At 37.1% G+C, this 26,065-nt stretch overlaps 7 protein-coding genes and 1 pseudogene across 8 annotated transcripts; 5 read left to right on the forward strand and 3 right to left on the reverse strand.

Moving 5' to 3' along the window:
* Positions 1–7,164: 7,164 nt before the first annotated feature.
* LOC136413044 (cyclic GMP-AMP synthase-like receptor) lies at positions 7,165–9,236 on the reverse strand. Of its 2 annotated transcripts, none has more exons than XM_066396388.1 (2): positions 9,184–9,236; positions 7,165–9,126 (listed from the first exon to the last, which is right to left on the reverse strand). In XM_066396388.1, exon 2 carries the CDS (start codon positions 9,093–9,095, stop codon positions 7,743–7,745), a length of 1,353 nt encoding a protein of 450 aa, XP_066252485.1. In that variant the 5' UTR covers positions 9,096–9,126; positions 9,184–9,236; the 3' UTR covers positions 7,165–7,742. The 2 variants fall into 2 exon arrangements, with proteins under 2 accessions (XP_066252485.1, XP_066252486.1); XM_066396389.1 differs by having other exon boundaries at positions 7,165–9,116; positions 9,184–9,229.
* Positions 9,237–11,382: 2,146 nt separating this feature from the next.
* Eno (enolase) lies at positions 11,383–14,207 on the reverse strand. The gene is made up of 8 exons (XM_066396384.1): positions 14,061–14,207; positions 13,385–13,513; positions 12,857–13,069; positions 12,507–12,800; positions 12,321–12,452; positions 12,089–12,270; positions 11,855–12,027; positions 11,383–11,801 (listed from the first exon to the last, which is right to left on the reverse strand). Exons 1-8 carry the CDS (start codon positions 14,188–14,190, stop codon positions 11,618–11,620), a joined length of 1,437 nt encoding a protein of 478 aa, XP_066252481.1. The 5' UTR covers positions 14,191–14,207; the 3' UTR covers positions 11,383–11,617.
* A 312-nt stretch (positions 14,208–14,519) lies between these two features.
* On the forward strand, positions 14,520–15,230 carry ND-B18 (NADH dehydrogenase (ubiquinone) B18 subunit). Its single transcript, XM_066396409.1, has 3 exons — positions 14,520–14,751; positions 14,816–14,984; positions 15,034–15,230. The coding sequence occupies exons 1-3, from the start codon at positions 14,619–14,621 to the stop codon at positions 15,125–15,127; spliced, it is 396 nt and encodes a 131-aa protein (XP_066252506.1). The 5' UTR covers positions 14,520–14,618; the 3' UTR covers positions 15,128–15,230.
* A 620-nt stretch (positions 15,231–15,850) lies between these two features.
* LOC136413052 (15-hydroxyprostaglandin dehydrogenase [NAD(+)]-like) lies at positions 15,851–17,103 on the forward strand. The gene is made up of 5 exons (XM_066396401.1): positions 15,851–16,036; positions 16,091–16,217; positions 16,271–16,377; positions 16,433–16,761; positions 16,816–17,103. The coding sequence occupies exons 1-5, from the start codon at positions 15,935–15,937 to the stop codon at positions 16,958–16,960; spliced, it is 810 nt and encodes a 269-aa protein (XP_066252498.1). The 5' UTR covers positions 15,851–15,934; the 3' UTR covers positions 16,961–17,103.
* Positions 17,104–17,163: 60 nt separating this feature from the next.
* Positions 17,164–20,303, forward strand: LOC136413040 (protein peste-like). Its single transcript, XM_066396382.1, has 7 exons — positions 17,164–17,289; positions 17,395–17,552; positions 18,648–18,777; positions 18,834–18,984; positions 19,044–19,241; positions 19,392–19,680; positions 19,734–20,303. Exons 1-7 carry the CDS (start codon positions 17,285–17,287, stop codon positions 20,285–20,287), a joined length of 1,485 nt encoding a protein of 494 aa, XP_066252479.1. The 5' UTR covers positions 17,164–17,284; the 3' UTR covers positions 20,288–20,303.
* An 18-nt stretch (positions 20,304–20,321) lies between these two features.
* On the forward strand, positions 20,322–21,451 carry LOC136413191 (endoglucanase-like; annotated as a pseudogene).
* On the reverse strand, positions 21,430–23,131 carry Uba3 (Ubiquitin-like activating enzyme 3). Its single transcript, XM_066396390.1, has 5 exons — positions 22,769–23,131; positions 22,490–22,718; positions 22,254–22,430; positions 22,004–22,197; positions 21,430–21,949 (listed from the first exon to the last, which is right to left on the reverse strand). The coding sequence occupies exons 1-5, from the start codon at positions 23,069–23,071 to the stop codon at positions 21,509–21,511; spliced, it is 1,344 nt and encodes a 447-aa protein (XP_066252487.1). The 5' UTR covers positions 23,072–23,131; the 3' UTR covers positions 21,430–21,508.
* A 190-nt stretch (positions 23,132–23,321) lies between these two features.
* Positions 23,322–26,055, forward strand: mRpS30 (mitochondrial ribosomal protein S30). The gene is made up of 8 exons (XM_066396376.1): positions 23,322–23,634; positions 23,926–24,132; positions 24,189–24,327; positions 24,718–24,881; positions 24,938–25,071; positions 25,130–25,300; positions 25,352–25,677; positions 25,736–26,055. The coding sequence occupies exons 1-8, from the start codon at positions 23,402–23,404 to the stop codon at positions 26,009–26,011; spliced, it is 1,650 nt and encodes a 549-aa protein (XP_066252473.1). The 5' UTR covers positions 23,322–23,401; the 3' UTR covers positions 26,012–26,055.
* Positions 26,056–26,065: the final 10 nt, after the last annotated feature.

Here is a 26,065-nt window from a genome sequence, read left to right on the forward strand (position 1 = left end):
GCCTAATCATATCAGGTGGCTTCAATAAACCCTAAAAGTTCCATGTTATGAAATTATGTTGTAATTATTATTGGAAAAGCGTCTATAAATATGTGCCTCAAAAGCATAATAAAAATGATTACTGTACGATATCAATATGTTGATTGAGTTGAGGAATATTTTATTGTCAATAAAAGTGCATAAAGGTTAACATTCATACATCACAATGCGTAATATATGTATCTGTTGTTTGGATGAGGTTTTATCTTATTTGTGTTAGGGATATTTTGCCCTCGTTTGGTCGGCTCAAGTGCAATGAATCCGGATGAAATTTCATTTTGATAACACAAAAATAATGATAAACGCAACAGCGGAGTCCAAATGAATTGCGTATATGGAACAAGAAATATTATTTTATTTTATTAATCATTTCATTGTGTTGGATGTGTTATTGTATTAATCATTCTATTGTAACAAAATTTCACCCAAAACAAATAAAAAGTATTGAAATTCTTACTGTTTTTTTTTACCGTCGATCGCTTAACAGCAAACCCAATTCGGTGGCAGTTATTTCGTCCAGATGAATTTGAAAATATGTACTTGACATCAGACATTCCTTTCAGAGGCACCGAATCAGGCAGTCAGTAAAACTGTGTCAAACCGTTCTTTGCATTAAAAGTTCCTTGAACACTGATAAACTGGGAACAGACCCACGTGCCCCTTTTTAAGTCCATAACAATCGCTCCTGCAGATTTTGCATGACAACTTTCTAGCCTTTATTTTATGTTCTCGTTGAAATGCTCGTGGACAACAACTTCATTTCGAAAAGCAACAACGCTCGGTTTCGGCCCCAATTATACCCTGCAGCAGCCTTGATTCAATAAATTAAAGCTTACATCGCACGCGGCGTTTCGAAGATCGCATCACTTCGCATAATTAATTAGTCAACCTAAATTTAATCCAGACTCAGTACAAAGTAATAAAAGTGGTAAATTATCACGAGAGAGGATCCTGGAAACGATCCAACTTTCCCGTCTCAGAGGAAATTCCAGCGGTAGACTGCGAGGTATCGGTTTACATGCCCGAGAATACAGTAGTGCAGTTAAATTTAGAGCTCTAATGTTAGTTTTAGTAAAAACAAACACTTTTGATGTGTGCCAAATGGTTCGGATGCTTTTTCCTTCGAAAATAAACCGGCAGTGATTAATAGGCTAGATCTCGTTTGATTTGTTTCAATGAGGGTTCTTGTATAATAAGTTAATCAATACGCGTGTATGGGCTTCCCTGGAGAAACTCGCAAAAATAGCCCAGATTTAACCAGGACGTTTATTTCGTGCAAGATTTCAAAATGGCCTTTTTGCCGCTTAGTGTAGGAGCTTGGCCAATGACAGTCGAGGTAGAATGCAACTGTCCCCCCGAGCTACTCGATTGGGGTTTGTCGATCTAGTGCATAGTGCGCCCATGTTTGGAACGGGTGGTCATTAAAAAAAATCTCGCAGCAGGCAGTGAAGCGTGAACGTAGGGCGCTGATTAAGCAATTTGCTGTTTACCATTAAATTTCTGAAGTATAGACAACAGCTGATGAATTTATCCCAGACATGCCTGTGATATTCCAACGTCTGCTTGATATTTTTGCAACGATGACAACACATTCTTTTAACTGTCAGCAGTAATAGCCACGAAGCCTAGATGCCGTCATCCTGTATGCGCGAAAAAGTGATAACCGATTAACTATACAAACAGTTTATTTTTAAAATTACGAAAATGAGAAACGACAAAACGCCTGGATATAAAAACGTGAAACTTTCCGCGTTAAGCAACAAAACGGTTGCGTCAATTCGATTGCTAAATATAGAATAGAATTATTTATTTATCAATTTATTTACTAACCGTGCCGCTTTAAGCGAACTGTAACCTTGACGAAATGCCAGCGCTAAGTAGGCAGGCAAAAATAATAATTAAAGCGAATTTATACGAATTGTATTAGGAAATTGTTGCATAGTTAGCAGGCTATTGACCGAGGTTATATATTTTTATAAACGGTTAACCAACTACTTTCTCGGTTAATCGATTTTACCCGCGAAACATTTCTATCTTAACGATGCTATGCGGGTATCATTTATGGGGCTTGTAAATTAGTCAAGCCTAGATGTTTTTTTTCGTTTCGCAATCAAATGCGACCTTTCGGGTTATCGAGAAGGCTGATTCGGCGAATCGCTCTCGCAGTCATCAATCCGCGATTAAAAGCGCCGGGTAAGCAAAAGCAAACTCAGCGCTTCGATGCCGTATAAATAACTTAGCGTCGACGTTGCAAAAACCGTTCCGAGAGCGATTCATGGGAAAACTGAGAACGTAATCACGTATTACCGCGATTGTAGGGAACAGTAATTGGTTTTAAAGCAGACCTACCAGAACGAGAGCCGGCGTTAAAACCGATGGCTCGTTCCGATGGAAAGGTCTGACTTTCAAACGACCTCTATGGAAGCAGTTTGTGTGTGGTTTCGTATTTTTGTAGGCTCCGCTCGACGGGCAACTGCCGCTGGTACGACTACGAATCGCTTGTTATTATTTGTAGAATTCATTACATCGAACGCATGAATATTGATAGATAGGCCTTTGGGTAGTTTAATGAATTATTTATCGATCCCGTGGGTAATTTACATTTTTAATTATTGCTGAACACGAAAGCCATTTCCTATGCATATCATCTGGGTATCAGAGGTACATCTGAACGGTGACACTCCGAACAATTAATATGAGATAATAAAACTATATTATGGAAATTTGCGGGCTTAACCGGGGGGTTTGCCGTATTTTTCGATGAGAAAACATTTCGGTCACGCATTAGTGTAGGGGCTTCGCGGCAAGCACTTCTCGCAGAAAATTAATCTTCTAATCAATTAATGATTTAAGCCATTACATGTCAGTTTCCATGGCAACCACCTAGCGGCTGCCCAAGTTGAGGGGCATGCGGGGCGGAAAAATACAGCTGAGGCGTTATTCCCCAAAAAATCAGAGAAAAGATGGGCAATCCGTCTGAAACCCATAGAACGTATATATGTACGTATTTACTAAATATCTAATTATGTACATATGTCGACGGTAACTATTTCCGCATATGTGCTTACTGACAGGGTAATAAACGGCTTCTAAAAAGACGCTTTGCTCATACGCATGCATGACACCTCCATCACTGAACATCACTGTCCCTTCGAAAATACCCGATAATTACTAACTGTTTTCCCATTAATTCTCATCTGAAGAATTTATTTTGACTACTGAGTACTGATTCTGTTAACATCAGGCACAAACTAAAGTTGCGTGGGTATCCGTATATGTACACATGCCAACATGCCAGTTTGCTTTTGTTACGAAAACCAGTCTGGAATTAAAGGAGATCATTAAAATGCTGCACTGCAAGACCTCCTCTCAATGCCAGTCCATTATTCATCGGCTCGAAATGTAATAGCTTCAGGGCCCAATGGCGTAGCAACTGATTTTTTTTTCACATATCAGCCCCACGTCTACGCCCACATCCGAACAACCGTTAAGGCCAAGATGAAAGCGGAGATAAATTGGGGCCCTTTTCTCCGATATTGTTGGGACTGTCCATTTCAGGTTTCTTCAGATTAAACGGCTTTCTGGGTATTGGTGTTGTAAAAGCATTATTTTTGTGTGGGCGGTTACGCGAAACCATGTGACCATTTCGGGTCATCAGCGACGAATTGCATATCTCTAGAATAGCAATCCGCAAAGAATTAACGACTAGGCCACGGAAATTCCAGCATCAAAGCAGCTTAGGATTCAAGGGTCGCCATGAAGGTTTCCAGCCCTAATTAATTTCGAAACATTAAGCCTCCCTGCCAACATTTGTCTTCATTAAAGTCGGAACCGTATCGATCACGTGCACGTATAGACCTACAAAGGAGAGGAGGATATGGCCGGTGGCGAGGAGGGAAAGGCCTTAATTGCCGAACGGCTCAGGGAGACATCACAAACGGGGTTTTGTGTAGGGTTTATAGTCAGGTGGAAAGAAAAGGATATATGCTCAAAAAAATAAGTAATTTTTATAGTACAGGAATTGACAAACCCTGGAAAACATGCATTAACGCACACCTGTGTAATTATTGGGCATATTTTGATTTCGCAAGATCCGGGTTAAATTCTTTATCGACCGCAAGTTTGGAGCGTTGGCAGGCTTCCAAATCCCCCGCCATTTATTTGGCGCTGCTGCCGCCGTTCGGCATGAATATAAATAACGTCCCGTTAACCCGACAGGTAGCTGAGTGTTTTAATTTATTTTTGTAATTGGATTCTTTATAGTTTAACACAACGTTTTGAGTGGAATTTATTGCTTGGAATCCCGCGGCGTTCGAGTACGCTCTGAACGTCACCCAAGGTGTTTGAAAAATGTAAACAACGGCTTGTGCCCGTTACAAATCATCGGCATTTTATGGTTTCTTAATTTCGAATTTGATAACTATTATCATCTACAAACTATGCACCGACGTTACGGACCAGCTTCTTCAATAATGGCGTTAACGATCACTTTGTATCTGCCCCGAGGCCTCGAACAGCGTAAGGCCTGCGAAAAATCGGGCTAAAATTTCAGAATAAACGTTTTGCAGGTCTGAACGAGAACATGAAACGGGTCGACCGTAATTATGACGGGACCGGAAAGTCTCGACAGGGCCCGGTCACGAAACAAGGCCCGGTCATGCGAGAAAATGGAGTAAGATCGACGATCTTACCTCGATTATGCCTGCGTGCATGTATGGGTATTTGTTACGCAGAGGATCAGGGACGTGCTGCTCAAAATTATACCGTAAATCATAATGCGCATTCAAAGTGCAACTGCCGCACAGAGGCAGTCTCAAGAAAAAACTGATTCAGTCTTTTTTCTTCTCGTTTTCAGCATCAAGGTGAGGGTTTCGGGCAGGTGATGTTCAGCCAGCGTTATCAAACCGAAAATACAAAACAGTAAGTGAAAGAAACAAGTTATTCGAACAGAAAAAGAAGTAAACCATCAAGCTAGAAGACATGTTAAACACTATGGGCCACAGCAAACATTGATGTGATTTATTGGAAACATGGTATCCTGTTAGCTAGCACAATATCACCTGTTTTAGCTGAAAACAAATTTGCTTTTAAAATTATGTACTCTAACACTTGTGGACTTTTTGCTTGGGATTTATTGAAGGTCTTGCTACGTGCTCGGGCATAGGAGCCAGATTCGGATCCTCCCATTGTTGATTGACTGATTGATCCGAAATGTGTCCCATTAGCACACCGTTATTATGTGTATTTGGTTACCATGGCGTTCTTAACAACGCCAATGCCAAATGCGGGTCACCATACAGAATTTAATATTTCAACTTTTTCATGTCAGAAATTATGGTTTATCGATTTCTTTCTTTGTGCATATTATTCAACTTTATCTGACTGATACCATATCAGTCAAGGAGACGTGTTGCAACGGGTTTAAAGTCAAATCATTCTTATCTTTAATAAATCGTAAACAAAACAGTGTAAGCCGAGCTGCAAGCAAGGTCAGCAAGTCATATTACATCTACATTTTAAAACCGGTAATAAACCCACAACAGCGCATTATTTTTATTCACAAAGTGCGGAATGCGCCCATGATATTACTACTTTCACCGAGCCCTGCATGAATAATACTTCTGAGTCACGAACGCTCGCCACGGAATTAACGAGGCGATATTCTTGGTTTTGTGACTCTTTTTCTAGTTTCTAAACACGAGACTAATACAGATTAATGCTAATAGCAAATAAAATTACTGATCTGCTTTGCGCTTAAACTCCTCTAATCTAAGTGCAAAACTTTTTCGCTTGAATAATCCTCCACCCGAACGAAACTTTAAAGTTGGAATTAAGCCACGAGACCATGGGACTCGATGAAATCGATAAACTTTCTTCGTACAATCTCATTTAGGCGTGGAAAAGTCCGCGTTATAAATAACCCATCTAGTTACGTAAAGGCACGAACCAAACCAAAAAAAGAACAAACAAACCCATGACCGAGCCGAAACCGGTTCCCGTCCGACATGCGAAAAAATCGCCGCGATAACTATTAACAAATAAATAATGCTGTAATGGAGGCTTATCACATTGTTGTGCTGACCTCGAAGGAGTTGAATAACTGTGGGTTTTACGCATTAATTACATTTGCTCCGGTTACGTACATTAATCATGTCTTTTGTGTTGTTTATGGTTCGAAAAAAACTGTAATGGAATTTACAATAATTTCATACACCAGTTGGCATGCAAGAGGGGGCTCGATGAGTCATAACTGAGGCAAAAATAACTCAATTATGCAAAACAAATTTTGGGAAACAAGATTTGACCAGAAAAGGCCTATTAAAACAAAATGAAACGTGCAAAAGAGAACAAAATGGCGCCTTCGTACACTCAGCCAATCAGCAGCTAAGCAGCACTTGTTTTTTGTTTCTATTATGCACACATGGTAGTTATCCAAAATGGCAGAGGCACTTTCGGGGGAAATTAATTAAATTTTTAGTTTCCAGAATTAAATAACGCCACGTTGATAGTGGTGATGGATGGGGCGCAATACATACATAACAAATTATATGGACGTTTAAACGCATCCATCAGTCCGTACTTACAGAAAAAAAATCTACTTGTTTATATACTTCTGTAGTTATATGAAATTTGAACACCTACCTGGTAATAACAGTAGCTCCTATTGAACTGCCATTCCTGTCCTTCTAAATTAAAAATCCTATTTAATCATATACCTGTGAATAGAGGTGTTAAAGTCATTCCCCCTCAGATCCCAGATTTCACTTATGCGACAACTTACAACCCGCACACTTTCAGTACAAAATTTCTCGTTGACACACACATTTCAGTTCAAAATTGCACCTTAACTATGTCTAACCTTTCTAGTTCAAACCTTCAAACTCTAATTTCTAAATCCTTTTGGCTGAATCCTTAAAATTTTCACACAAGCACCGCACGGCCCAAAAACAAAGCCGTAATGGCGTCACGCGGCTTTGCGCTTTCAATTCTTGTCGCGACGTTGCCACCGTCTCGATGCTGCACACTGCTGGCTCACGCAAGAAATAGCTGTATTTTCGGTCGGCAACAGGGAAAATGACTGTAAGTTGACAACGTCGCATTGAAGCCCGCAGTATTTAGCAATCCAGCTTCTGGGAAGAGGTGGTGTGAGGGTGGAGAGGGGCGAGGGAGGGTATCTCACTGTCTCGGAAAAGCGGCAAGTCAGGGCATCGCGACGGCGCACAAGCGGATTACATGACTGGTTTTAGTCTGGGTGAATGGGTAGTTACGGTGGCAAATGACAAATAGTAGTAATTTAATTGGTGTTTCGGTTCCTTTTCGAATTTCCGCAATAATTAATTCTTTGGAGCTCGTTTATAACGCGTTTGTTTGCTGCATTTTTACCAACACTATGACGTACGGATGAGCTGTGGTTGGTCAATTTAAATTGCACTACGGCCATTTTGAATGCATTTTTTTATATTAAGTATTTAATATTTTGTTTATTAAAAATAAAAATTGAATTGTTTTTTTTATCACAATGATCAATAAGTACATGCAAAAACTTCATAGTAGGCAGTGAAAACGTAGGAGGTTGATTAAGTACTTCACTATTTACCACAAAACATCTGACTAACAGATGGAACAATTCCTGACAAAAGCCTCTGATGTTTCAACGCCTACTTGAGGTTTTTTTTAATAATTCCTATTTACTTAATAAGTAATTAACGATTATTGGTTGTTGATCTTGAAGCCCGATATACAGTTATTCCCACAACGGCAACAATTGCCAAACCTGCTATCCAGGCTGCAGCAGTATTGACATTCGATGTCTGGTCTTCTTGAATCATTCCTGTTCTTGAATTCGGAAATTCGAAATTTCTTGAATCATTCGTCTCATCAGGATCATCGTATAAATTATCTGGTAAGTCCCAATTTGAGTTGGTCCCCCAACTTTGAGTGACATACACTTCATATTTTTTCATAAACTGTTGGTACTCTTCACTCCCTTCTTTGAGAATTATTTTAGCAATCTCCAAAGGCTTTTCATTCTTATTCTTCTCAAAACGTTCAATTTTTTTTTTAATTTCATTTGCATGGTTCTTTAAGGTCTCCGAACCAATTCTGTCAAGTAAGTTGTATTTTTCATTCCAGAAATATTTAATTTTTCCATTTAACAAATGGTTTTTGTACTCACGCAGAAGCCCAAGAAACACTTCAGTCAGAGTACTGTTTTTGTTCCAGGTGTCCAGATTCCACAAAATTATAGTCTTTAAAGCGTAGCTGGAAATGGAGTCATGTTTCAGATTGTTCCTCATCTTCTTCAATAAGCGCAGTGCGGGCTTTAGTTTCCCTTTCCCAGTAATTAACTCTTTTTCTTGTGCCTGAAAAGATGCTCGCCAGTATCTTTCTCCATGATCTGGTATGTCGGCTTTTTTGGGCACAATGACAAAATCTTGATTAGAGCATAAATTTTGCCTATAGCCTTGTTTAGGCCAATAGTTAGATCCGAACTTGAACGCCAGCACTAAATCCACGCTTATTTTACCAAACTCGCTGTCAATTTTAAGGACCAATGCAGGTCCAGACATGGAGTTAATATCGGGCGTTTCCACGGAATAGTTCATATTACTGAACTCATTTAGAGCTTTGCGTACTAAGCTTTGCAGCCAGTTAAGCACTAAGTTAGTTTGAACATAGTCGTCGTTAATAAACTTGCTGAAAGATTTGTGGAAAGTATTTTTCATCTTAAACCAAAAGAACCCGGGTTTGTTGCTACAAATCACTTCCAAACAATCACAGGATGCGGTTTTGTGAGTCTCGCACACTTTTGGTAGGACTAGCAAGAAGTCCATGTCAAATTCGTTTGGCTTTTCTACCTTAAGACCTTCGTAGGAGCTTCCGCCGTAATAGGGTGTCTCATAGAGAGTTTTAAAGAGGTCGTCCTTTTTCATTAAATCTAACATTTTGTTCAAAATTTTATTCAGGAGATCCTTGTTTTTGGACATTTCTGAGCTTTTTAAATTCACATATTTTTTGTTTATTTTCTGCAGGACGTTTTCGATGTTGAGAGACATGTTTAGTGGTACGAAAAGTGTCTGGAATAAACTAATCTGAGAGTTGAAGCTCCACGGTATGCACTTACCAAAGACTTGAGACACTAACCTGTTGATTATGTGGATACCTCACAAGGAAACAAACGTATGTGGTTATTATTCGATTAATTATTATTATGTTGAAACAATTTGAGCTATTCGATATTATCCCCAAATTTTATCTGATTAAGGCTCTGATAAGCCAATTGTACTGGGGTTTAAAAGGCTTAGCAACAAGAGCTGATGATGATAAGCTATTATTATCTGCGTTTCCTTAATTTTATTTTTTGCGCGAGGAAAGTAAAACTTTTCAAATAGATCCATATGGAGGGACACCTATAGACCATAAATAAATCAACCTTCTACTCAAAAAAAGCCGACCTACTTGGAGAATGTAAAAGTAATGAATGGTTGACATAACAAAGTGCTTCGTGTAGGCGAGCTAAAGCAGGAACCTGGGCAATCAATAATAAATACATTTACGTAGGACGTGTAGGTAATCTTTTCTTTTCCAACATGCAACCGGTTAAGTTTGAAGCGTGTTTGTGTTTCATTATTACACGAAGACAGGTTTCACGAAAGGTCAGTGAGTCAGAAATTAGAATAACAGCAGTGCGAGGGGACATAAATTTTCAGGAGAATTTCTGGAGAAACGCCCCTAGGAATAGGCATAGGGTGTAATTAGAATGAGGGCAATTTAGCATATAGATTATTCAGCAACAGGGGTTATATAGGGCGTCATTTGAGCGCCATTATTTGCTGGCATTAATAAGCGAGTTTCCTCGATTTCAGTTAGGCTAGGTCTGGAGGTCGGGAACTCCAAGAACTAAGTGTTCGGACGATATCCATTGTTTTTTTATAAAATTTAAGTTTATAAATTTACAAAAAAATAATTAAAAAAATAAATAACACTTCATTAAATTTGTACTAAATAAAGTATTAAATAACGTAAAAAATATCTCTTAATGCCAAGAAATCCCTAGATTAGAGAATGTGGACTCTTGTTACTTAACTCTATTGAAACTCCATGATTAACGCGAATTAACCTGAACAACATACCCATTAAGGTCATAAACTCGACTTCCCCGAATAGTTTGGAATAAGGCGGTAAATGACCTTAATTGGTTGTTGCTGCCCGTTGGGAAGTCATTAGGAGTTATGAAGAAATCAGAAATAGATTAATTCGTGTCAAAAATTTGAGATGACCAGCAATAGGTAGCGTGCAAAGACCAAAGGAGTTGCTTTACGAGATTTAAACGATGTGGCATGTGGAGTCAAGCACAAATGGATCTGTCGACTATTAACGACAGTGAGTACGTAGAGTATGATTTTTTGGGTAAACATAACGATCTCAAAATAAATTCCGAAAACTCACAGATATGTGCAGTTTTTGATGAGTAAAAATTCCTTATCATCGAATTACATCAGTGCTTAGTATTTAGTATTTTTTGCTGAATTTTAACGAAAAAACACGCTGTAATTACAAACAATAAAGTGTTGACCTGTTTATTTGTGTCTTCTAGTTTTAGCCAAGGCCAGCCTTCACTAATGAATTATTCAAAGCCGGGGCTTCGCTCGAATAAAGCTAATGGAATTTTAATTTGTTCTGGGAACTTTACGTTTATTTTTAGCCAGTTTGGAATAGATAATTATTGTTAAAAAATCAGCCTAGAATGCTATCATCAAGACATTATAAAAGAGACAATCAAAACAGATGGGAACTTTCCATTGCTAGACCTGCGGTTGCGGGACTATTGTCTATCTGATTCAAAACAAATGTAAAGAGAATGGATGATTATTATTGAATGACACTAAGTAGACATCAGAGAATAATTAAGTAAAAAGAAGAAACAATTTATTGTCATTGCTACGTATCCATGATCAACTTGATCAATTAAATAAGCATGTTTAATTAGGAAAACTGCAGGCCTTCTAATCGTGCACAGGCTAGACCGAGTATGGTGACCAGTGGTCATGGCCACTGCTGACGACAGGTTTTATGTTTGGCCGCAAGAGACCGCCATAAATCAACCATCTTCACTGGTACGTAGCCAATTCAAAATGGTTGCCATAGTAGGCTCCACCTTCTATGGTGAAATCCCGCCTACATACGACGAGGATTTTCCATGCGCGCCATCATTCATTTTTTCCGGGAACATGGAAGGTTGCCATAGTGACCCGTAGATGGACGTAAACAACTTGTGGTTTGGTGACACTTTTTCAATTCGACACCAAATAATGGGGACAATAACAATAGAAAAGCACTACAGTGATTTATTTTGTTTATTTTTAGACAACTGGAGCTAATCTCCCGCTTTTATTTTCCAATAAATTTACTAACGACAAAACAACATCGAATGTTTGAGTTCCTTTTACTAATAAATATGTAACTCCAAAAACCGCTTGATTGCTTTTAAGCTTACTCTTTAAAAGTGAAGATTATAAGGTCGAATTTACACGGAAGCTTTACAAACTCCCTGTAAATTAACCTAAAAACCAGGCATTTACTGCGGTTTACGGAACGACTTTCCGGCATATTTGGCAGCAGAGCCCAACTCTTCTTCGATACGCAGGATTTGATTGTATTTGGCCAATCGTTCCGACCGACAAGGAGCCCCGGTCTTAATTTGACCAGTGGAAAGACCAACGACCAAATCCGCAATGAAAGTATCCTCAGTTTCACCAGATCTATATAACAGATATATTTCAGCCTCAGAGATATTTTATTGACATTTTCTTACCTGTGGGAAACCATGGTTCCCCAACCATTTTGTTTCGCCAATTGATGGGCTCTGATCGATTCAGTGACGCTGCCGATTTGATTCACTTTTAACAACAAACAGTTGCAGGCCTTCTTTTCCACCGCAGTCTGGATACGTTTCGGGTTTGTGACTGTTAAGTCATCGCCCACAATCTATTAAGAACATTGGCCATTTTTACTCTACGAAAAACTAGAATCATAGATATATATTTACCTGGATATTGGTGGCGGCAGTAATAGATGTCCACGCATTCCAGTCGTCCTGATCAAAGGGATCCTCAATAGACACAATTGGAAAGTCCTTAATGAATTCTTGGTACAATCCCTGCAGTTTCTCAGAACTAATCCATTTGCTTTTGTCCGAGTTGGGGTTTTTGAAGTCCAAATCATATTGTCCTAAAATTATTTTTGTTTAACTTTTTCTTGACACTTTGGTGGAATCTTACCTTCTCTGTAGAATTCTGACGCAGCAACATCCATTCCAATTTCAATCTTTCCAGTATAACCAGCCTTAGCAATTGCCTCATTGATCAAATCCAGGGCATCCTTGTTATTCAAAATATTGGGAGCAAAACCACCTAAAATTTACTAATATAAAATAGCCTCAGAATTGCACACAGCAATATGCCTACCTTCATCTCCTACTGCAGTAGCATCTAACCCAAACTTGTCCTTAATGACTTTCTTCAAGTGGTGATAAACTTCGCTGCCCATCCTCATTGCTTCAGTGAAGTTGGCAGCTCCAGTGGGCAAAATCATGAACTCCTGCATAGCCAATTTATTGCCAGCATGGGATCCTCCATTAATCACATTGAAAGCAGGAACTGGTAAAATAATATTTGTGTTGCCAGCCAGATCTGCTAAATGCTTGTAAAGGGGAATGCCCTTTTTGGCAGCACCGGCTTTAGCTACTGCCAAAGAAACACCTGTAAAATACAATAAAGCCCAAATTAAAGTGAACACAAAAAATTTCCAATCTTACCCAAAATTGCATTAGCGCCGAATTTCGATTTATTCTCAGTTCCATCTAGTTTAATCATGAACTCATCAATTTCAGTTTGCTGAGTTACCTCAAGTCCAGTTTTAATTAATTCAGGTGCAATGATTTTGTTAATGTTATCAATGGCCTTTTGGACGCTCTTGCCATGGTAGCGTGACTTGTCATTGTCTCGAAGCTCTAAGGCCTCATAAATTCCTAAAATAATGGAATATTGTTGATATGTTGTGGAAAGAGGAGCAGGGGCTTCATCCTACCAACAATTTTTGCTTATGATTAATTTTAATTTTGAAATTTAATGTATGAATAACATGACGTAAATTATTGCACCATAATCACTTGAAACCACAAAAATTAAATTGACAATAATAAAATTTGCTAAATATATAATATTGCACAACCTTGTTTTCTTAGATTTATAAATGTACATAAATATGAATTTTTTTTTGGCAAAATGAACCAATAATGGGAAATTTGTTACAGCTAAAATTGCTTGAAATCACATTTACTTACCAGTACTGGCACCTGAAGGAACAGCAGCACGAAACAAACCCAAATCACTGACAAGATCAACTTCTACTGTTGGGTTTCCTCTGGAGTCAAAGATGTTACGAGCAAGGATGCTTTTGATCGGCATTTTAGCTGACAAAAAGAATTACTTAATGAAATTTAATTAACAAAAATAATGATGAATATGGACATTTCAAGTCTTATTACTGAAAAAGTAAATGGAGTATGTCATTATTAAGTACATTCCATTAAAAAAATTTTAAAGCCACAATTAGAGCTCCATTCAAATTTAAAAAGGATGTGAGTGATTAGTCCAAATATGGTAGGTGTCACTAATTCTGAAGTCCTGAATACTTCTTCACTGTAGAAGTAGTAGGTTCTAATAACAAAATCTAATGAAAATTGATACTCCTGATTTAGAAGCACTCAATAGAGGATTTTTTGTGTTAGATTTCCTTTTAACACTAAATTACTAGAGCATCCATGAATTCTGCCCAACCTTATTGAAGCATGGCTAAAGTGGCTAACAATAAAAAGTATAAACTGGCCTACAATTAAAATGTTCTGACGGTTTTAGTTAAACAACGTCTAGAACTTTGGGCTAGGCCCTGCTACTGTACCCCAATTTTAGGAATATAAATTCTGTTCTTTCTTATACACCTACAACTCCTAAACTTACTTGGAGAAGGTATGTTACGTAATAACACAGGATCACAAGAAATTTCCACTAAATTGCGAAAATTCTGCTGAAATCCTTGGAATACCGGTAGAACAACGGGCGGTAATCTAGATCTAAATCTCAATGGCATATAAAATTGTGATCAACCGATCATTTTCACTCATATTTCGTTTTATAATAGATGTGATCATGTGACATACTGCCCACCAATCTAATAATGGTCACGTGAGCAATAGGAAATTTTCAGAAAATCTGCCTTTATTTGCCCTGAAAGTTTAACCTTTCCAAGGGCAAATGAAGGTCAAGTGAGCAAATGTCATCGATAAACTATAAACGTCAAATTAAAGGAATTTCGTTAATCAATATCCGCACCCAGAGTACGGAGAGTTGTCTGTCAGAGTCTACTCTGAATGTTTAAAGGACTTGAAAAAATTGATATTCCAATGACAGTTAATTATGCAACAAAAAGCGTAACCTCACTTTTCTCTGTAAGTTTATATTTTTTTTATATAAATCCACCTAAATATCCTTAAAAGAGCTAGACGTCAGAAGTAGAAGATGGGTAATTCTATGGGTAATGTTCCAACGAACACGTGGAATCGTTACATGCATCCAGAAATAACCCCTGGTCCCGAGGAGGAACCCACATTCGACCCCTTATTGGGGTTTCCTAACGGAAGAAAAATTAGGGGTACATTTCCCGTATAAGTCATGTTTTTCCTGAGTTAATACTCTTATGTTCTTCCACTTTACAGAACCTCCTGTTAGTGAAGCAGAATTAATATCAGCAAGAATTGATTTGGACAGTCGAGGTTATTGTTCAGATAAACTAATAGAGTTCCACACATGTCGAGCCAAGAATTATCCTTTTGTCGTCAACTGCGCTCATGAGAAGCATGCTTATTTAACTTGCAGACATGAAGAGTGAGAATCAAAGATTTAACACAACTTACAATAACCAAAATATTTTCAGTTTTATAATAAGAATGAAAGAATATGAAAGGGAAAGGCGACTACGAGTGAAGAAACAGGAGAAACTTAAGGAAATTGCTGCTCAAGGTGCTTGAAATGAACGTTTATTATGGTTTTGTAGATATATTTAATTAGACTGTGGTAGAAATACCTATGTCCTGTAGTGTAGGGTGAACAATATATGGTTTACACATTAAATGTTGTTTTTTTTAACGGTCAAAATGAGGGTTAATTTTTTTAGAAATGTTAAAAAAACGCTTTAGAATCAGTCAGATTCTGTGATTATATGAAAATTGGTAAAATCAACCAATGTTCTGTTTTAATTTCCATATTTTTGGATGCTATGTGCAAACTGATCTCAAATGATTTCCACAGTACAGCTCCTTAAAATTATAAAAAACACCTGTGATTCTTCATACCATATTGTTACATAAACTAGATATAAATAGGACCATTACGTTTAGATTTTTAACCCAAATTAACCTAATAGATAGAGATAATGATGACATATGGGCTTCATAGCAATTGCACAGAGTCACCCATAAAACAAGGCTATAATAATATTGATGGTATCACGTTCAAAAAACAATTTAAGAATACGATCCTTTTTTGAATTGCCCTACATGCTTAGAAATCTTTTTGTGAGAAAAGATGATGCATTTAAAAAAGTTAATGTAGCACTCGTTATTCGTTTTTGCTATCTCCATATAGAGTACACTCTGTATAAACGTGAAAAAAAAGTGCATAAACATAATGAAAATCTATAAATGTACCGTTGGGGTCACAAAGGACTGATATAATTTGAGAGGTGTCGATAAATATGTATTGATAAACGCTCAATCTTTTAGTTATTTCGACCACCAAGCAAAACGCTCCAACGAATTATTTTGCACTATTGCATAATGTCTATATTTGAGATTAAAGGAAAAGTGGCCCTTATAACTGGAGGTGCCTCAGGACTGGGCCTAACTTACGCCAAAAACCTGTTACAAAGGGGAGCAAAGGTGAAAAAGTTTGTGAAATTTTGTTTGCAAAAAAGCTTAACCCAAACACCATAGGGTGTTACTTTGGCGGATGTGTCTTCGGACTTGGGGAAAGAGGCCGTTAAGCTACTAGAAAGCGAATTTGGGAAAAATAAAGCCACATTTATTAAAACTGACGTGAGTAATTATCATCAGTTGGAAGGTAAGAATCTATTTTCATCTGCATCATTATTTTATTGACGGATTTTGTTGCAGAGGCTTTCAAGAAAACCCTAACCGAGTTCGACAACATCGACATTCTAATTAACAATGCTGGAATTTTGAACGATTCAATATGGGAACGCGAAATTAACATCAATGTGGTATTTCATCACTACCTTGAAGTGAATTATTTCAAAATTATCACCTAAATTCTAGAATGGTACCATCAACGGCATGCTCTTGGGCTTAGAATCTTACATACCCAAGTACAAATCCGGCCCAGAAGGAGTCATACTAAACATATCTTCTGTGGCTGGAATTGCTCCTTTCGCATGCCTCCCCATTTACGTGGGGAGCAAATTTGCAGTTCACGGTATGACCCTAAGTTGGGGTCTCAAGTCTCATTATGACAGGACTAAGATACGGGTGGTGGCTGTTTGTCCTGGGGTCACCATGACCCCTCTTATCACTGAAGCCTATGGCAGAAATTTGGGGCCTGCCTATCAAGAGCTGGTTAAGGAAATTGAGACCTTGCCCTCGCAGATGTAGGTTGCTGATTAGTGTCTGCGAATAAATAAAAATTAATGCATGTGTTTTAGGACTGAAGATATTGGTCCTCATGTAATGACGGTAATTGAGAAGGCGCCTAGCGGGACGATGTGGGTGATTGAAGGAGGAGAGAGGCCCTATCAATACACGATCCCAGATAGATTTGATGGGGCTAATAAAGTCTTTTTAGAATAACAAGCGTTGTATATATTATCTATAGTTAGCAGTAGATTGCAGAGGCGGTAGTAGGTGCTAAAAATATTCAGTAAATGCAAAATTTTAAAGCTGTAGAGCTAGCTAATAAGTCTATTATAAGAGGTATATTTAAATTGATAAATAAACAGCTTAATAGGGCCATTTCACAAAGAGACGACTTTATCGAGGAGAGGTCAAGTAGTTTCTGATAAAATAATAAAAATCATTAATAATACTAAAAGATTATACTAACGGCAAATCTTTGTTGGCTTTACAAGTTTTACGCAGTATTTATCTTTATTTCGAACATTTAGGTTTAGTACCATGGAGTAAGTACCGTAACGTATTATTTGAAGCGCACAAAATATTGAAATAAGGATTACAGAGCGTTCAAAGAACCGCTGATAATGCTAGCACAATTTCAAATTTTTCAGGGTCAAAGATCTGAAGCAGGGCAAAGGCCCGTACATCAAACTATGCATGTTAGTAACAGGGATAGTATTAATTAGTAGCGGATTAGCTTTCGCAACGTTCCTGGTTCCCGTATACGAGTATATTTTAAGAGATGGACTTACGTTTACGAAAAACTCAGGTGAGTAGTTGCCACAAAGAATAATCATCAATAAAACGTACAAGAGGTTTCATGCTAGTATCTAAAAAATTCAGGGGGTGAACCTGTGGATGATTTTAAGAGAAAAGTTCTCATGAACATGGGCCCGTTTTCGTTTCCTGTCTGTAATACAGGATGATCAAAAAATATAATTTTATTAGTTTTTCCCTAATAAGTCCATTTCGATACTAAATGTTTTTATGAAAATTGGGAAGCTTAAATATGTGTAAAGACATATCTTTTAAGGGAAAAATAATGTTTTTGGCTCCACCAGAGGCGTCCTCATTGACGTGACCCTGAACATTTTAAACGAAAAATATGATACGCTACTGTTTTTAATAAAAATAATTTTCTAAATGTTCCATATTTCTGGGAAAAAAAGGTCTCTTGAATATTTGTCATAATGCTAATAGTTTTCATGGAAAAAAAATAAAACGCAACAATCTGCAACTGCCAAATCGTATAATTCGTTTGTTTAATCCAATAAAAAATACACCAAGGATTTTTTAAAGAGTGTGCGGTAATAGGCGAAAAAGAGTCTAGACATTCATTCTTTCAGGTGGAAGGCATTTTGCAGTATCCTATTTAATTTGTCTTTTCTAAGTAATGTAATGTAATTTAATCTTATACTTTTAATATTAATTAGAAAAAAACCGTTTTTCTTCATGAAAATGGTTAACGTTATGGAAAATACTCAAGAGACATTTTTTTCACAAAAATGTGGAGCGTTTGGAAAATTATTTTTATTAAAAAAACAATGGTATATCATATTTTTCGTTTAAAATATTCAGGGTCACATCAATGAGGACGCCACTGGTAAAATTAAAAACATTTTTTCCCCTTAAAAAATATGTCTCTACATCTATTTTACGCTCACCGATTTTCATAAAAATATTTAATACCGGAACGAACTTATTAGGAAAAAACTTACTTTTTTATCACTGTATTTCAAACAAGAAGTGAAAACAGACGCAAGTAAATATGAACTTTTTTCTTAAAATCATCCACAAATTCACCCCCTGAATTTTTTACATACTATTATGAGACACCTTTTATATATTAGAACTTACTTTGCAGAGCCATTTAAGGCATGGAAAGTGAATGATCCCCCTCTGGATTTAGATTTATATTTATTTAACTGGACAAATCCAAAGGAGTTGCGACATAAAGGGGTTAAGCCGCGGTTCCAAGAGATCGGACCTTATCGGTAGGTTAATAGAACGTGACTGGAAAGGGGCTATAACTTTCCTCATTACTGCTTAGAATCAAAGAAGTAAAAGAAAAGGCCGACTTAGTTTGGAACGACAATGACACCATAAGTTACAAGGTTCGAAAACTGTATTACTTCGACCCGAGCTATAGCCCTAAAAAATTGGACGATGATCTAATTACTACCATCAATGCTGTACCATTGGTAAGCTAGAACGAATCTTTGAAATTTTCCTCATTATAATCATACATAATATACAACAGACAGTGGCATACCAGGCCAAAAACTTCAACTATCTCATTAAAAGGATTTTGTCCATATCGATGTCCAGTCTCTCCCCACTTTACGTAACAAAAACTGCACGGCAGATCCTCTTCGATGGGTACCCAGATGGTATTCTCAACGTCCTGAGCAGGTTTCCCGGATTAAATGCCCAAGATAGGTTTGGAATGTTTTATGGTGTAGGTACCTGCTGTGTAATATTTAAGTCTGCTATTCATATTCAAATTATTTGAGTATTTGAGTAAATTGCATCCCGAAATTCGAATGTATTCTATTTGAGTATTATACCCTTCTCTCTTAAACTCACCTTAAAGGGCAATTTCTTCCAGATCAATGGGACTGTCCAGAATAGTGTCTTCAACATGTACACGAAAACCGATGAGAACTTTGGTCGCTTATTGACATGGAATTACAAAAATCACTCGGGCCTCTATCCGGGGAAATGCGGAGATATCAAGGGCTCCGCTATGGAATTCTACCCTTTGAATATCAAAAAGACAAAGTTGGTATTTTTCTCTTCTGAATTGTGCAAATTTGCTGAACTCAGCTTTGAAAAAGAAGAAGTTATCAAAGGGGTCACGGGATACAAGTTCATGGGTGATAAAATTTTCGACAACGGTTTGAATATCACAAATAGCCTAATTTAAGCAGTAAAATCTATCTTTAATTAGGATCTACAATCCCAGAAAATCGCTGCTTCTGCGAAAACGCTGAGTGCCTCCCTTCAGGGGTCATGGACGTGTCTAAGTGCAGGAAAAACTCCCCGACCTACCTATCTTTTCCTCATTTTTATGCTGCAGATCCATACTACTCAAATCTAATCGAGGGAATGCATCCCCAACAAACCAAGCATCAACTATACATAATAATAGAACCAAAATCTGGTATTATAATGGACATTGGAGCCAACATGCAAATGAACATGCTGCTACAACCGCTCCAGGGCTTCCTCTTATACCAGGACGTTCCAAAAATTTTCTTCCCCATGTTTTACTTTACGCAACATCTAGAGCTAAAGGACGATTTGGCTGAAAAGCTGCGCTTGATCCAGAGGCTACCAAACTACTTCAATTATGCCTCGATAGGGCTCATATGTTTGGGACTTACTTTGGTGGTTTGGAGCGCTTATAGTATATTTTCAGTGTGTGCTTCAGACAAGAAGCAAGTGCGCGAGAATTGTTATGAAATAGTACCACTGTCTGACAAAAACCTACAGAACACTTAATAAACTTGTTTAAAATGATTTTGGTGTTTGGAATATGCTAAATTGGCTGCGAAAAACTTATATCTACAAGGTTTTATCACATATAGTGGAAAGCTATCTTTAAGAGGAATTAAACAGTTATTTAAACTATTTTCAATATAAACAGTCAGGACAATTTAGTTTAGAAATGCAAACACCTGAAAAAATTAGATTCTTTGTGTTTGTAATCTTCTTCACCTTTGCTTGTGCGTAACTATCTTCTTGTCAAGTGTTCTTGCAACTTCTCTACATGCAATTTTCTTAGATTTCAGCTGATGTGCCAAAATAGTATTGGAAATCAAAATCGTCTTTCTAAAAATCAGTATCGATAGGGGAACTACCCGCTACTGGGATTGCAGTAAACCGTCATGTTCTTAGCACAATTCCCCTTATTGTATAAAAGACTCTATATGAATAAAATATAAAACTGCAAGGTAGAAAACTTACCCAAGGGTGTTGTAAACCTCGTGAGATCCTATGACATTGATGGAAACACCACTGTAAGTCTCCATTACCAATCCAGCTGTGAATCAGAAGCGGAACCACTAGTTTCATTTATGTGTTCTGGCCAGCAGTCCTGGATTGTCAACTTGAAACGTTCGTATGGATATGCTGCGGTCTCCTTCATTGGTATAATTTAGTTAAATGTTAACACAATTTACTACAAAATTAACTTAGAGAGCAACGAAATAAGCTGGTGCTGTTCCTGCACGCTCCTTTCATTTCAAGGGCAATTGTAAGGCAAGAAACACCTGATTCAGATCATTAACATTAACGGCGACTTGACTCAAAACAAATTCTATTTATCGAATCCTGGAGGTGGGGTGAGCGTTTATTTGGTGTCATGCGCCGAGGAATGGGATATTGAGTCTACTAAGTGAGGTGAGTAATATAGATGAGTCAGTACTGAGCAGGTATTGCACGTTTTGAGTTTTGTATTGCCTCCTGCAACAATTATGAAACGAACGTAATCAATTTCCGGCAGTCTCGCAACCAGGCTGCAAGAGGTAATGAGAGTTTATGGAGGGAGTACCAAACCCAAATGTAACTTTTGAGAAAGTTGTATGTCCACAAGAAATATTGATGTTACGGGATATTATTAGATTGCTTCAGGAATTGATAAATAAAATGAAAATCTTTTATTGAAAAACATTTCATGAAATATTTTTACCTTAATAAATTAAAATGAAATATATGCAGTTGTTAATCAGCATTCATCTCTACATCATTTGCTTTATAAGTTAACTTAAGTATCACGGATGTTGGGGTGGTGGTATCAGCAACAATGATCTCCTGTCCGTCTTTCAGCCCTAGTTCTAAAAGACTCTTATTTAAATTTAGTCTTGTGCGCATCTCTATGGCAGCAATAGTGGGAATGTACAAAGTTTTGTTTTTTCCATCAATGGTGGTGGTAAGGCCTGGGTTTTTCATTTGAAACCTTTTGTCCTCACAAAGATAACTAATTAAATCTTTCAGTTTCATTTTTGAGGGATCCTCCACAGAAATTTGCTGGGGTATATTGGAGCAAACACTGCAATTATTCTTTTTTTCTGCTTCATAAGTGTAAGTGTATATGCCATCAATATCATTGAAAACCATGAAGTTGTTTAAGGGGTTGCAGCAGCTGGTGGCTAGTTTGAAAACCTGAACAACAAAAATTTGCAATCATTTTATTTAAACAGGCAACATTTAACTCACTTCTGTAGCACAAACTGCAGCTATCACAGCATTTGTCGAGGCAACTGCTGGTATTATATTCTTCACAACCCCCTGCACTAACCTAAATGTAACTCCTTGGATATTGAATTGACTAGCTCGGTCTACGGATTTTTCGTGAACCCACGCTAGATGCTGGGCATCATCGCCGTCTAATGACACCCCAAAGGGATTTTCTAAGAACAAGTGGTATGGAATAAATTGAATTTTTGGAGAGAGGACTGGTTAGCACCTTTATCCCACTGAACTACTTTAACATATTCAATACAGTGTTCTGGAAGTCTAGGAGTGTTTGCAATTGTACATAAAGGGAAAGTGATTTGTGGTGGGTATAAGTCTAATGTACATTCAACACAAGCAGTCATTCCTGGTAGTATGACTCTGGCATTTCCTTTGAAACCCTCTGTCCCTATTGAATTAATGCAGCATATGTTCTTTTGCTTTTAAGGTATAATGAAACAGGCTTACCTCCATCCACCAAAGGTATTAGACTAGACTGGTCCAAAACATCATTCTCATCATAATTCAACAATGACACAATCATGCCATTAATCCATCTTCTGGCTAATATGGAATCTAATCCACACACTATAACATTGAATTGTCTATAAAAATCTTCACTTTTGTCCTGTATGGCACAAAAGTGGGGTTCTACTTGACATCCTTGTATTCGGTTAATAACATATTTTGCAGCCACCTGTAATCTCTGTTGATCAGTAAAATATCAGCAACAACAGTACTCCTCACCTCAGCCTTGGACATTCCAATGTCTTTATGCCGAAACAGGAACTGACGATTTAAGTTGGACAAATCAATAGTGTCCATATCTATTATATGAATGTGCTTGAATCCCATCATTGCCAGATCCTTGAGGAGCTCACAGCCGAGGCCTCCGGCTCCTATTATTAGTATTTTGCAGGTAGAGAGTATAAAATCCAGGATATCTGGGGATGGTTCGAATTCTGGGTGGCTGAAGGGTCCTGGCCTTTCCAAGACTTTCCTTAGGTGGGTCCATCTCTTTTGGGATGATTCTTTGGCTGTTTCGTCCATATATAACTGAATATTTTGGTTTTTTTTCGAGTTAAATATATATAAGGAAATTAATCTAAAAAAACAACTCAGCAAGAGGTAATGGAGGTTATTCTTATTCAACCGTGAGAGGAAAAGAGGTGACCTAGATCATCTTGCTTTCTCTATCTAAAACAGCAAATAATGACAGCACAAAAACAAATAATACTTACTCCTAAAATATGAAACGAACGATTTAAATGAGGAAATTTAAAGTTAGGTTATATTTAGAATTTTCTTTTAAAATGCCAATTTAACTTTAGTATTTTAGTTTCCGTCATTCTTCAATTTTTAAGATATCTGAGGTCAAAAATGAGCTTAATTCGTATACAGAGAAGCTTTAAATTCAGTTTACTACCAAAATCAAGATGTTTCTCAACTCCAGTAATAAGAGAGGAGGAGGAGTACACAGCCGCCCCACAGTATCCGCCAATTTTGGATTTATCCTATGAGAAAATGGTTGAGCGGAGGAACGAAGCATTATTTGAGCAAATTAGAAATGTTAAAACTGTAGAGGAGAAACAGATTAAACTCAACATGCCTCGGTAGTGTACAGTTTTCATTTGATTATTCGATTTAGAAAGTTCCTGCATATGAAGGCTGTACAAACTATGGCTGCATACTCTATTTAACATTATAGTGCAAAATCTTTTATCTGAACATAGGCCAAAAATATTCTAGACATTAACATCTTTAAAAATTTAAATATGCATAACATGAATTTGAATTAAGCAGGTTGTGATGTATATTAAATTTTCCATAAAAGCGGACCTTCCAGTATCCAAAACATCCTTTTTCCATTCAAACTCATTTTAATTGTTTTATAATTTATTCAGATATTATGGTTTCAAAATTCACATGCTCAGAGAGGAATTAATTCCATATGATGATTTGACTCTTGCGCAGCATGCAACCAGAACTCATTTGATTGAAGATAGAGAATTACCAAAGTATTATCAAAATATTCCTGTTAAGGAAGATACACTAGAATTTATTTTAAAAGCTACTGAGGAAGTGGTGTTGATGGAAATTGAAGGAATTAAGTGAGTATTGTTCATAATTTCCAGTATATTTTATTAAATGTGAGATAATGTTTTAGAAAATGGTATGATTTAAAAAGTACTATGTTGTCAAATGTAGAGCGTGAAAATTTGCTAGTCTCTAGGATAGTAAAAGGTTTAAATAGAGTTCTGATTACTACTTTAGCTCATGAGGTTCCACATATTAAAAACACTGAGGTTTGTACTTATAAAGCTGGGTCCAGGCCATAGTAATGTAAAGGGAATTTTGGAAGATAGAAACATGTTAGGAAGAAATTTATCAAGAACAGTAAGTTTGTGCGAAGCTGTTGAGCACAATGGTACTCGTAACAGGATTCATTTTTTTGGTATTATATGAACTGAAAAAAATACACAAAGAGGACGCCGAGTCATTGGCTGAACCGCAATATTAAAACACTGGACCAATAACAACAATGATCTAAAGATATGTAGGTCACAGTTCGAATATTAGCTTTATACGTAATGCTCGCAGTGCCGCTCAAATGAAGGGTTCACCTTACATTGCATGTTGTCTGGACTGGATCTTCAACATTTATTTCCCAATAATCAATTCGTCACTATATTAAGGTTGATATTGATCCAAGACTAGAGTCTACTTGGGCAGTAGGAGGCATGAATCCGCCCCAAAGTGTCAAGAAAAGTAAAGAAGGCCACGAATTCTTTAAGAAGTTTGCCAATGACCCCATTGATCGCATTTTCTGTTACATTGGTTTACCTATATTAACCTTGAGGTATTGAGCCCAACTCTGAATTAAAAAATTCATTATACAAAGCCATCATTCCATAGATCTGACTTACCGCTCCCATATGTGATTTCTCCATCTGAGGCTGAAAATCAGGATTTTAGCGTCCCATTTTTTAAATATGATCCCACAGTAATTGGGGAAAAGTATGAATATAGACGGATAACAAACATTCCTGGTAAGTTCTTTTTTAATATAAATCTTAACAGCAAATATTATTAAACTTATTAAATCAGGTTTTTGGCCGGGAGATTCGCACACTTTCGGCTCAATTTCATATCTTAAAACTGGTCACATGGTGGAGAGAAATAACTACTATACAGATCCAGAGGATATCAAAAACGCCGCTCATAGGCAAGCAATATTGTCTTCTTTTGCATGGTTACATGGGCAGGCCAATTACTTAGGTAAAGCTTATAGTTTTTGTTAAAGAAGTGAATCATTATAATTCTTTATAGGTTTTACAACTTACAATGATATAACGTATCCCTTAGTAACTCAAACAGTTCTCACTAATGGAAAAGAATTTCAGTTTTATGTTTATCAAATGAATACTATTCTCGTACATGGTAAGAATTGCAAAGAAAACCCTAAAAGAAACGTCTGCTGGGCTAGCAATAAGATTAAATTATATGAGGAAGTACACGATGGGAAAATAATAGGACTTAATGAAGAAGTTTTGATTAATTTGATTAAAATGTATAAAAATGAACCTAAAGAACGATTGGGGGTAAATTTGAGGCCTTATTTAAGTCAGGAAGAAAAAGTAGTAGCTGATTATCAGGTGATTTACTCAGGTCTCTTAATGTTTATTGTACGTATTTGTTTATGTATTTTCTCAGGACGATGACAAACGAAAATGGCTTGAAGATCAGTACAAGTTCCTTACGTCCAATAGACCCCGGCATATTGAAGTAGATGAATATTATGCTTGGGAGAAGATTTATAAGATTGACAATAATACCAGACAAATGGACAAAAAGATGCGATTCTTTGAGTTCTTTGAGAAACCCTGGAATAAGAAACTAAATGATATGCTTCCAAAATATATTCCTAGGGCTTTGAGACCTGATTTACCCAGGCATAAGGGTCGGAGAGCCAAGGACTATTGGCCATGAGTCATTTATTTATAATTTGTTGTTGTAATAAATACAATTTTTTTTTTGCGTTTC

The sequence above is a fragment of the Euwallacea similis genome, chromosome 13 (genome assembly GCF_039881205.1).
Source record: "Euwallacea similis isolate ESF13 chromosome 13, ESF131.1, whole genome shotgun sequence".
NCBI classification, from domain to species: Eukaryota; Metazoa; Arthropoda; class Insecta; order Coleoptera; family Curculionidae; genus Euwallacea; species Euwallacea similis.

What these genes read in the sequence shown, in the direction of transcription:
- Uba3 (XM_066396390.1), bottom strand. Translation starts at nt 23,071, where the DNA reads ATGGACGAAACAGCCAAAGAATCATCCCAAAAGAGATGGACCCACCTA. An exon ending in TTGGAATGTCCAAGGCTGAG is followed by an intron (nt 22,719 to 22,768) that starts GTGAGGAGTACT and finishes CAGAGATTACAG; the next exon opens with GTGGCTGCAAAATATGTTAT. An exon ending in CTGCAGTTTGTGCTACAGAA is followed by an intron (nt 21,950 to 22,003) that starts GTGAGTTAAATG and finishes TTTGTTGTTCAG; the next exon opens with GTTTTCAAACTAGCCACCAG.
- LOC136413052 (XM_066396401.1), top strand. Translation starts at nt 15,935, where the DNA reads ATGTCTATATTTGAGATTAAAGGAAAAGTGGCCCTTATAACTGGAGGT. An exon ending in TGTTACAAAGGGGAGCAAAG is followed by an intron (nt 16,037 to 16,090) that starts GTGAAAAAGTTT and finishes CAAACACCATAG; the next exon opens with GGTGTTACTTTGGCGGATGT. An exon ending in GAGACCTTGCCCTCGCAGAT is followed by an intron (nt 16,762 to 16,815) that starts GTAGGTTGCTGA and finishes CATGTGTTTTAG; the next exon opens with GACTGAAGATATTGGTCCTC.
- Eno (XM_066396384.1), bottom strand. Translation starts at nt 14,190, where the DNA reads ATGCCATTGAGATTTAGATCTAGATTACCGCCCGTTGTTCTACCGGTA. An exon ending in GTCAGAATTCTACAGAGAAG is followed by an intron (nt 12,271 to 12,320) that starts GTAAGATTCCAC and finishes AAATAATTTTAG; the next exon opens with GACAATATGATTTGGACTTC. An exon ending in GGAACCATGGTTTCCCACAG is followed by an intron (nt 11,802 to 11,854) that starts GTAAGAAAATGT and finishes TCTGTTATATAG; the next exon opens with ATCTGGTGAAACTGAGGATA.
- LOC136413040 (XM_066396382.1), top strand. An exon ending in TACGTTTACGAAAAACTCAG is followed by an intron (nt 17,553 to 18,647) that starts GTGAGTAGTTGC and finishes CTTACTTTGCAG; the next exon opens with AGCCATTTAAGGCATGGAAA. An exon ending in CAAGAGATCGGACCTTATCG is followed by an intron (nt 18,778 to 18,833) that starts GTAGGTTAATAG and finishes ATTACTGCTTAG; the next exon opens with AATCAAAGAAGTAAAAGAAA.
- mRpS30 (XM_066396376.1), top strand. Translation starts at nt 23,402, where the DNA reads ATGAGCTTAATTCGTATACAGAGAAGCTTTAAATTCAGTTTACTACCA. An exon ending in ATGGAAATTGAAGGAATTAA is followed by an intron (nt 24,133 to 24,188) that starts GTGAGTATTGTT and finishes ATAATGTTTTAG; the next exon opens with AAAATGGTATGATTTAAAAA. An exon ending in TTACCTATATTAACCTTGAG is followed by an intron (nt 24,882 to 24,937) that starts GTATTGAGCCCA and finishes ATCATTCCATAG; the next exon opens with ATCTGACTTACCGCTCCCAT.
- ND-B18 (XM_066396409.1), top strand. Translation starts at nt 14,619, where the DNA reads ATGGGTAATTCTATGGGTAATGTTCCAACGAACACGTGGAATCGTTAC. An exon ending in TAACGGAAGAAAAATTAGGG is followed by an intron (nt 14,752 to 14,815) that starts GTACATTTCCCG and finishes TCCACTTTACAG; the next exon opens with AACCTCCTGTTAGTGAAGCA. An exon ending in TTAACTTGCAGACATGAAGA is followed by an intron (nt 14,985 to 15,033) that starts GTGAGAATCAAA and finishes AAATATTTTCAG; the next exon opens with TTTTATAATAAGAATGAAAG.
- LOC136413044 (XM_066396388.1), bottom strand. Translation starts at nt 9,095, where the DNA reads ATGTCTCTCAACATCGAAAACGTCCTGCAGAAAATAAACAAAAAATAT.